Source organism: Phalacrocorax aristotelis, chromosome 6, assembly GCF_949628215.1.
Source record: "Phalacrocorax aristotelis chromosome 6, bGulAri2.1, whole genome shotgun sequence".
Lineage (NCBI taxonomy): Eukaryota > Metazoa > Chordata > Aves > Suliformes > Phalacrocoracidae > Phalacrocorax > Phalacrocorax aristotelis.
Genome location: NC_134281.1, coordinates 32910419 through 32920762, shown reverse-complemented (window position 1 = coordinate 32920762; position 10344 = coordinate 32910419). Strand labels below are relative to the sequence as shown.

The window sequence follows — 10344 nt, the reverse complement described above, 5'->3', positions numbered from 1 at the left end:
AAGCAGTGGCTGGATTTCTGGCTGGGCAGAGGGACCCCTTCCTTGCCTTCCCGTGGTGGGCGGTGGCGGATGACGCCAGCCAGGGTTGCATGACCTTGCACGTCAGCTGGCATGCATGGTGCGCAGATGCAAAGCAGCTCCTGGCTGAAAGCCAGTGAGACGGGACAGACTCGTTTAAACATTTCCTAGGGCAGGGCTCTGCTGCTCCGTGGAGGAGGAGGAAGGTGTGCAGACCCTGCCTTCCCCCTGCCCATAACTCTGCCTTCCCGACAGGGGTGGTGGGTGAAGAATTTTAGCCACACCGTGCCCCCGGGGATGCTGTGCTGCTTTTCCAGCCAGGAAAGTAACATTTTAACTTTTTTTCTCTGTGGCAAAAGGCATAGAAGTTACTGCAAGGAAATGAAATGCATCTAAAACAATGCGAAGGATATTCATTTCCGGCTTGGGAGTGGGGGGAGAAACCATCCTAAAGTGGTCCTTGGCTTTCCCGAGGGTAAATTCATATGACTTTATACTTTGGCTTTATAACTTAAGACTTCTCTGCTCTTTTCTCATTTGCTTAGATAATTTATTCACAGTTCGGCTTGTCAGATGTTGACTCCTGAAAGTGCTGGTAACTTTGACCAGCCTTTGCAGCCAGGGAAATGGGAACTGGGGCTCCAGTTTTTCTAGATACTATGTAGATATAGATAGATCAGGTCCTACCTGATTAACCTTTTAATGTCATGAAAAGCTTACGAAAGGCTTCTGAGCAGGTAGGGTCTCCTAATTGTCTGTGGAGGCTTAAGGTTGGCTCTCTGTCTATTCCAGGTATTGGATCAGGGACTTCCCACGACTCTGTGTGTGGCTGCCATCAAAAACTGAAGGGGAATGCCATCTTTGACTGCCTGCTGCATTCTCCACCTAAAAACATCACCTGGGGGGGGGGAGGCTGATTTACTACATAAAGTGTAGTAGATCTGAGATAACATTTATAGCAAGAACATTCTGGATTCTCCCCCATTGCCTTGCCCAGACACCCCAGCGCCCTGAGGATGCCTGCCTGGGCTGTGATTAGTGCTGAGACCAGGCAAGTGAACAAGATGGGTATGTATGTCTGGGTAAATGCTAAAGTCATGCTTCTTGCCTGGCTTTAGCTCTCAGCTGGCACTGGCGTTGCTGTCCTTAGTTGCCCCTCACACAGATCTGCAGGACATCAGATGTAAATGGCGAGGTTTCACAGTTTAATAAAACAAGATTTTCTGTTTATTAATTAGGTGAAGACCACAAAGCCCTTAAAATAGCAGTCTATCCTACCTAGTGTGTTTCATCAGCCAGACCCAGAGCATCCCCCACAACGAAGGCACTGAGCATTGCACCTCTTCCATCCTTCAGTAGGATCCTGGGCTCAGGTGAGGAACACCAGAGGTACAGAGCCCTGCCTCTGACCATCATGGAGCCCACAGGTTGCAGCCAGCAGGAGGCATCTACCTCTTCCAGCACGGAGACAGCAGAAGACCTTGCCTTCAAGTTAAATGCTGCTCTGAGGGACAATAATAAAAAAGATGTGCTGGAGCTGCTGGAGAAGGGGGCAGATGTGAACTCCAAAGCAGAAAGTGGCTGGACACCACTGCAGAGCGCCGTGCAAGCTGATGATGAGGACCTCATCTGGCTTCTGCTGGACAAGGGTGCTTGTCCACATGCCAGGAAGGACAATGGTGGCACTGCATTTACTGAGGCAGCGATAGTGGGAAACGTGAATATACTGGAGCTCCTCCTTGATCGTGGGGTAGATATTAATGACCACGATGACAACGGCTTCACAGCTTTCATGGAGGCTGCATGGTATGGGAACCAGGAAGCCTTGAAATTCCTGTATAGCAAAGGAGCAAATGTGAATTTGAGGAGGGTGGTTAGTGAGGAAAAATTGAAACTGCATAAAGGAGGTGGGACAGCACTGATGGATGCTTGTAAGAAGGGACATTTCTCGGTTGTAAAAACTCTTGTCCAAGAGATGAGGGCCGATGTGAACATCTGTGACAACAAAGGTAGAAATGCCTTGATCCATGCCCTCGAGGAGGGTTGTGCCAAGGAAAGATATGACTCAGCTGTCTCCATAGGCCATTTCCTGCTGGACTGCGGTGTTGATGTGAACAGCAAAGATGAATGTGGGAAAACTGCCCTCATCCTAGCTGTTGAAATGCGGAGCCCAGATTTGGTGAAAGCTTTATTGGAGAAGGGTGAAATAGATATTGATGATGCAGATGAGGAGGGCAACACAGCACTGATGGTGGCTGTAGAGCAAAATGATTGCAATATAGCAAAGTTGTTGTGTGAAAAGGGAGCAAGGACTGATGTTGGGAACCTTATTGCTGTTGCAAATAGGAACCGTGCTCATAACATGCTACATCTTCTTCGTCAGTATAATGCCAGGTTTGTTCCAGAAACCCTCACAGACTGGGAGCCAAAAAGCAAACGCTGGAGGGACCAGCTGAAAAAACTTTATAAAATATATCGCCCTATGATTGGCAAACTGAAGACATTTCAATACATCCAGCAGAGAATTCAGGATACTTCCCAAGGTGGCATCTACCTGGGGCTCCATGGTGGGACAGAGGTAGCAGTAAGAATAAGCCGCAGTACAGAGAGTGACAAAGAGAAAGCGTTCTTCGAACAATGTGGTAACTGTGAACATCTACTGAAGCTCTTCCAGTTTGAGAAGGCAGGAGGCTACATGTACTTGTGCTTCCCCCTCTGGGAGAAAAACCTTGAAGAACACCTACAGGAACCAGAAAACCAAATGGATTACAAAGATGCTCTGAGGATGATCTTCCAGGCAGTGAGAGAGCTGCACTCCCTCGGATTTGCTCACCGGGATCTGCATCCCCGCAACTTTTTCATAGGTGATCTTTTGCTTTCTCAGTGTTTTCATTTAGCTTTCTTGTCACCTGTAGTTTAGAAAAGATGTTTCATAGCTGTCTGTAAAAAATCAGATGTCTCTATGCAGAATGGGGTATTGTGGCATTAGCTCTCCTCTTTGAATAAGTATAGATATGATTGCAGACAGCCACAGAGGAGCAAACAGAACAGCTTTACATGTCTCCTTAGATCTGCCCTCCTTTCCAGGGCTTTGCAGACAGATCAACCGACAGAAGATCTCTTTAGAGATTTGTTCTCTAAAGAAGGGGCCATCCAGTAGTCAGTGACAGACTGTATCAAGGTTTTCCACTATTATTTATTAACATTTTCTCTTATTTCCTCAGATTTAGGTGGAAAAATTTACTTGGCGGACTTTGATAATAAAAAAAAGTTGATTGAAGGCAAAAAAGAACTTTTAAACTCAGATTTAGAGGTAACTTCCCTGCGAATCAATGTAAGGTTTCCAATTTCAGATTCTCTCCGGTATTTTCTGTTGCTGTGAATCCTAAGAGAAGCCTTTCTGCATCCTCAACTAGAAAACACCTTGATCTTTGGGAACACCCGTATAACAATAGATGCTCCGTAAGGATGCTAGTGATTAGGATGCAAGGCTGGTGCTGGGATATCCATAGATAACGTGTGAGCATGATTATGATGCCTGTCTCCTCTGTCTTTGTGCACGCAGCTTCTAAGTTTGTATTTGTGTTTATTTGTATACTTCTGCACACCTATAGGTGCGTGTGTGTTCACATATACAGATTGCTCATTTAGGAATACCAGTCTTCTTCCATTTGATAAGAAGTTTCATGCATCTGGCACATGAGCAGTGATGTGTTTCTTTGCAGGCCCTCAGCAGGCTGGTGCTGTATGTTTTAACAGGGGGTAGGAAACCCCTTCAGCAAGTCAGTACAAAGGATTTGGCTACTGATTCTTCAGATTATAAGGAGGCTCTGGACCTTGTAAGTAGCCTGGTCTCTCATGATGAACGAGGCTTGGAAGGTTTGAGCAAACATCCCTATTTCTGGAGCAAACAGGCGTAAGTCCTAGTAGTACAACGGAAAAGCTTTTTGTTCGGGATTTGCCTATAGCGCTGGGAACAGCAGTGTCTTGTTGCAGCTAACGAAGCTCCTCGTTCCACAGCAGGTTCAAGTTCCTGAAGAGTATATGGAATAAAATCAAAGATCTCTCCAACCGAAAAGCTCTCTTTCGAGCTCCTAATGCTACTGAAAGTTTTCCTTACCCGTTGTGGACCAAGAAGGTAATCCTCTTCTCTTTGGGTGGATATGAGGCTTGAGGTAGACTTTCAGGCAGAAGCTTTTCCTGAGTTTTTCGCAGGCCCTGTTTAAAACCATAACTGGAAAAAAGTAGCCCCACGGAAATACAGATAACTGGGGAAACAATTAAATCTAAGCCACATAGTCAAAATACACCAGACTAAAGACATTGATGCTAAAGGGAGCTTCTGTTGACTGGAGTGGTAGTAGGGGATGGTTGTTATAGAATTAGCTGGCAAATCTTCAAGGGTGTTTACTGGTCACCCCTTAAGACAAAGACCTCTGGCCCTCGTTACCAGCAAATTTCTGGCAGAAGTGTTTTGTTAGATTGGCTCAAAAGCAATGAGACCAGGCCTGCTTTTGCAGGCAGCATCCTGAAAAGACATGTTGCATCTTTTGAGATCTCAGTATGGCAATCTGCATGGCCCTCTCAACAGTGGCACGGTTTAATCAAGACTTCCGAGTCCCTCCTGCCCTCCAAGAATGCACGAAGATGTCCTGTGCCATGTTGACAGTCCTAACATGAATTCCATGCCTTGGCAAGGCAGGAGAGGAAACACTTAGCAGACTTGGGGGTCTGTATAGTGCATGGCCTGCAGAATGAACTCTTCTGCTCACGTTGGGAAATATGCTTCTCAGGGTCACAAGATCTATCCATGCAAGATTATGTCCTTGCAGAAAGGCAGTGGCTGTGCTGAGTGGAGGTAGTTGTGCTGCTTTTGTGATGTGTGAAAGGTAAAGAATAATCTAAGTCCTTTTTTTCAGATTGACACCTGTGTTCTGAATATCATGGAAAATCCTAGGGAAGGAAGACATTTCAAATATAGCAATGATGTCACTGACCTACTGAGGCTCATCAGAAACCTGGATGAACACCCAGATGTCAGGTACATGTTCACATCCTTGCATCTGCCACAGTTGCATTAAAGGGAGCATCTGGGTATCTGCAAGCATCAGTGAGTTTGAGAGCAAAATCTTCTTCAGATGGTTTTCCAGAAGGGTGAAAACAGCCAGGATGTGGGAGATAGTTGCTCTAATGACATGAGCTTTCATGGACTATATCCTCTGGCAGCACAATACTGTGTGAAAGATTGTGCATCACGGCAGCAAGCAGTCTGGAGTCAGCCCTCAAAATTCCTGAGGGTAAGAAAAGGAAGTTAGCCCACAGGATTAGTCCTCAGATTTTGAAGAAAAATCTGACTCCCAGATCATCACCCACATCACTCCCAGAACACCCTCAACCAGACTTTTCCACTCCAGAGAACTGGTGGCAGCTTCCTCTGCACCCTTGCCTTTGCAGAGCAGCCTGTGGGGCAGAGAGGAGTCTGTGACAGCTGAGGCAGGTCATGGCTTTACAGCAGAGGACACTGTGAATGTGTCCTGGGCTATTATTTTTGCTGCAGGCTGGTGTTTCTTCCCATAACTCCAGGAAGGTTTTTAGATCACACTTAAATATTTGTATCATCCTTTACACACTTGAAAAGCCTCCTTATCTACCTTGCTAGTACTTCCAAAGTGCTGATGTTTACTGTGCTGAAGTACTTTGAAATACGGATCAGGAAGCACCAGTTCTATTAGAAGATCCCATTAGGCGATCTTCACTCCTAAAGAGCTGCCAGAGTCTCCAACCCTTTATAGTCAGGGGCGCTTTTATGTGAGGTTAGAGGTGGTGTTAGCTCCTATTGATGGTTTCACTGAGGCTGGTGGCCAGCACTGCTCTTCAGTGAAGACGCAGGTGGGATTAGGCAGATGGAGGTGCTGGAGGAATAGTGAAAAAACTGATTGAAGAGCTTAGGGATGGTATAGAAAAGTTGCAGTTCAAGGATTTCTTAGGAAACCATTCCTCTGGAATGGCTTTTTCTCTGCAAGGGAGGAACCAGGGCATCCTGGACACTTGATTCCTTGGGCAAGCTTTAAAAATCCATTTTTGTTTTGTTCTCTTTCAGGATCAGCAAAAAAATAGGAGACTATGCTGAGTATTTCTTGAAGCTTTTTCCAGCACTTACCATTTATGTCCGTAACAGTTTACGCCAGAATCCTGAATACAGTCACTTTGAAGACATTCAGGACCCTTCTTTGTAGGATGTTATTGCCTCATATCCCATGTCTGAACCAACCATCACTGCCTTCTTTTATCCCCTATTTCTTCATCTGCAAAAGAGTTGAAGTAAGTGGGCAAGGAGATGGGAGAGACCATGTAGAGGGACACAGACTTAGACTAAGAAATAAAAGATGCTTCAGAAGTGTTTGGTGTGACAACCACAGGCTTTGAAGAGAAACAATGTCGAGTGCCAGCCCAGGTCTCCCTTGACTACCTCTGTCCCTCTGGGCTTACCTGTCTCTGTGAGGTAGAGATCAAGGCCCTGATCCTTATGGAGAGCAGGGAGCTGTGGGACAACCTCCATATACCCAACACATCTGGCAGGCAGGAGAAGAGCTCAGCCATTGCCAGGCCACATGGGACTCTCTGATAAAGGAAAAGAAGCTTTATCTCCCTGCTAGTGCCAATATTCCCTACAGCTTGCACTGATGAGCTGCTCACCTATCCCTAGAAAGTAAGGGATTCTCTCTTTTCAGTGTTTTTGAAACACAGCAGCCAGAAAATTAGATGCATAGGCAATGGTCTGGCTGCAGAGTTGCCCTTGGCCCATTATCCCTCTGATCTGGTCGAGGCATACTCAGCCAGCCTGATGGGACTTGAAGGACTACTTCTGGGGGGACGCAGGAGATGTTTCCATGAGGAACAGATGTAAGGAGCACAATCCCACAAAACTCTGCTACTGTGAGTAGTCCTGACTCACCTGAAAAAAGTCGCTGATGTCAAAGGGGCTGCAGACACCAATTCCTCCTGGAAAGGACAAGCTCTGCTGTGGCAGGCTGGATCTGCAAGATGGGCTATGCACAGGCACCCCCTGGCTTCAAAACAGTGCTGCTGGTGGTATATCACTGTCCTCTTGCCAGACTCGGTGCCCTTGCACAGAGCTGGTACCCATACAACTGTCACATGCAGCCAGCTCAGAGCTTTGATATTTGAGGCTGGATGGCACAAACCCACTTCTGAAATCCTGCGGCATGCAATGTGTGTCTGACTGTCCAAAGGCTTGCTTGTTTCTTGCCTAATGCTCCAATTTGCACAATGATTGTATGTTGCTTATGGAAGTATTTTTCAGCTGTTGAAAAGGTTTTTAATGTTTTTCAAACCAAGATTGTTATTCTTTCAGTTCACCTCTGAAGAACCAAATCTGGAATAAACTTGCCTGGAAAACTGATTCTTACTACACTCATTTATGAATGAGGTCCCCCATCCCCTCTGCACAGAAAGAGACAGTCTCCAGCATTATAAAATACCCAAAAGGCTGGGATTGTTGGCCTTTCTGTGGAAGTGCCTCTTGGTTGTTTAGGTAAAGTGGTAGATGGCTTTGTTACTGCTCAGATGAATTGCTTCTTGCCCGTACATATATCTGATGGGAAAGATGTTGAGAAATACTGAAGGCTTCCTGACCTAGGAAGAAAGCTGTCTCTAGTGAAATAAGGAACTGAATGGTGGGACTTTTTGCATTGTTTTTGGGGAGGATTGTGAGGATTTTGTGGATGAGTTGAAGTACAAAGACGAGCATCAATGTTTGCACATGTCTCTTTGCATACATGTAAAACTCTAGGAGTGGATGTTTGACTTACCTCCTCTACAAATAAATTGCTGCCCAGAATGAATCATTGTTTAGCTGCGTGTGCTTATAGGTATATATACCTGCAAACCCTCAGGCTTTGCCGTGCATGAGTTGGGTTGCAGACTGCCACGCATGTGTTTGTGGCTCATGAGGTCTGTGTGCCAGCCTGCATCAGTGGTCCTGCCTCAGAGCAAAGGTCCTTCTGATGGTCTTGGGAACCCTTTAAAATACATAAATGTAACAACAAGAAAGCTTGACTACGCAACTGTTGATGAGTTGCCATTAGAGAAAATGCAACAAGGAGAATGTTGACTCTTCTTGTGTCAATACTTTTAGTTTTTCCTTTCCTCCCTGCTGTTTCTGTTGTTGCTGTTCTTTTTCTTGTGCCCAGAAAGCAGAAGGACAGCCAGAGATGCATGTCTGGGTCTCAGCAGCTGGGGAGCAGGGGTGCTGTGGGGACCACAGTGGCTCTGTGCTGCAGCAGCACGTTTCTGCTCTTGCACAAGGAAAGGTGAGGCTGTGGGCTGGGCTCCTTCAGCATCTTGTAAAAATGTCACGTTTCCAGCTTGCTTTGACCTTTGCGTCTTCTTGCATCACTCTGCTGTTTTGTTAAAGAGCTGTGGCTTGGCAGCCTTAAAAGGCTGTGGAAAGGCCTTCCTGAAAGCAGAGTCTCTGCAAAGATGTCCAAACCAGTGCAATGATTAAAGCCATGGAGGTTGTGACTTGTCTCTCTGGGGCAATCAGGCTGCTGGGAAGAATTTCCAGGGAAGGCTGGTGTGGTCTGCAGGGCTGTGTCCTGCTTTCCGAGAAGCCAGAGGTGCCAGCAGGCTGGTGTCAGCGGAAAAACTTGATCCATGCATGGTATCTGCGAAGCTTATTGCTCATGGAGAGTCAGGCCACTAGAAGAGGCAGGGATGCAGTACTGGGACCAATTCTGTGGAAAACACCAGGATGCCTCTTCTCCTTACAGGGTCGGGAAGGATGGGCAAACATCCAGCAAGGGGCCAGCCAGGATGGAAAACCAGTGGCAAGGACAGCTGAACAGTATTGGGACCGAATGGTATGGCAGTGCCTGATGCTGCAGCCTGGGGGGAAAGGTGTCCTGGGGAGCCAGGGGCAGAGCCAGCTGCCAGAGTTAGTGCTGCTTGATGTGCTGATGGCTCCCAGCATCAGTGCCCTTCTGAGAGGAGCTTTGCCTTGTACAGGCGGGTTTACAGACCATGCATGGTGCCCAAGGCCATGCTGATCTGGCCTTACATGCTTCATTCCCCTGCTGTCATGCCTGTATGTTGTGCTTTTGCTGTGCTTCTGCCTTTTTCCCCTGCTCCTGCTGGGTGACTGCAGGGGCAGCTGGCTCAGCCTGATGTGATGGGATCAGGTGCTCCCCATCCCATCACTTGTGTGCTGAGGACATGCTTGTGTGCACAGGGATAGCCCCAAGTCAGTGTGTCTCCTGTGCTGAGCTGGGAAAAAAAAGTCCGCAGAGCAGTGGAGTGAAGACAGCTCTTAGCTGCATTTTTGCTGTGCTGAGCTTCAGGCATATCTGTGAAGCCTTCTAGGGACGAGGCTCAGCTGGGCTCAGGCTGCAAAGCCTGAAGTGTTAGTGCAAAGCACACAAAAATACAGCTAGCTTTTGGAGCTGAAAGCCTTTGGGGCAAAATCAAGTTACAGCACAAGGGCAATTTTGAGAAGCTGGTCACAGCCCAGGCTGTAGGAAGCTGATGCCACTTCTAAGTGCCTCACTTACAGATATGTTGTTGGACTTTGGGTTTGTTTGGTTTTTTGATCCTCCAGAAGCAAAGCCCTGATAAGCATAACAGACAAATATGAAACACGCCATCATCTGCCTTAAATGCACCTGTGTTATTCCCAGGATGCAGACTTCTAGGATTTGAGGATTAAAAAATAGCTAAAACTAGCTCAAAAGTTACAAAGTTGAGAGTTTGCCAGGGAACTGTCAGAGGCAAGGTATGAGAAAGGTCATGGTCTTTTCTTCATGAGGTCCAAAGTACATTTGGGATTTCTACAGCTTCCTAGAGGCTTGGCAAAGCCACTCAGTTTCACCTGGGGAAAACAAAGGTCTTTGATATTATTTGTGTGTGTGAGAGAGAAAGAGAGAGAGAAGTTGAGGCAAGGTTGTAAGGTATGCTGAGCAGAGGAAGGCAATTGTGGTCCTCAGTAAGAAACACGGTTCCCTGTGCAGTGTGGCTCTGGAGACTGGTGGTCTCTGAGGTTCCCCATATTCAGGCAAAGTATTTACAAAGTATTGTGGAGGCTTTCTGGCTTTAAGCACCTTCAGGTCTTGTCAAAAGGCCTCAAAGGTGTTATTGTGCTGTGCACCCAGTGTGATTTATTTACACTCTTACAGGGTCTCAGCTATGGGCAACGCAGCCTTCTATAGATACTTGTGAGGAAAGACCCTTGTCCACATGGCAGTCTATCTCCTTGGGTGGAAATGTGTGATTGCATAACCCTGCCACAGTGATGGGTGCAAGCTGCTGCAC

General features: G+C 46.7%; 1 protein-coding gene across 2 annotated transcripts; it reads left to right on the top strand.

The window, feature by feature from the left end:
- The first annotated feature begins 200 nt into the window (after window positions 1–200).
- On the top strand, window positions 201–7441 carry RNASEL (ribonuclease L). 2 transcript variants are annotated; one of them, XM_075096964.1, is made up of 8 exons: window positions 201–343; window positions 811–1069; window positions 1257–2882; window positions 3243–3331; window positions 3744–3934; window positions 4039–4156; window positions 4938–5059; window positions 6119–7441. In XM_075096964.1, exons 3-8 carry the CDS (start codon window positions 1433–1435, stop codon window positions 6252–6254), a joined length of 2106 nt encoding a protein of 701 aa, XP_074953065.1. In that variant the 5' UTR covers window positions 201–343; window positions 811–1069; window positions 1257–1432; the 3' UTR covers window positions 6255–7441. The 2 variants fall into 2 exon arrangements, with proteins under 2 accessions (XP_074953065.1, XP_074953066.1); XM_075096965.1 differs by lacking the exon at window positions 201–343 and adding an exon at window positions 378–493.
- Window positions 7442–10344: the final 2903 nt, after the last annotated feature.

Coding starts and splice junctions, on each gene's coding strand:
- RNASEL (XM_075096964.1), top strand. CDS start 1,433: ATGGAGCCCACAGGTTGCAGCCAGCAGGAGGCATCTACCTCTTCCAGC. Junction 2,883..3,242: donor TCCCCGCAACTTTTTCATAG/GTGATCTTTTGC, acceptor TTATTTCCTCAG/ATTTAGGTGGAAAAATTTAC. Junction 4,157..4,937: donor ACCCGTTGTGGACCAAGAAG/GTAATCCTCTTC, acceptor CCTTTTTTTCAG/ATTGACACCTGTGTTCTGAA.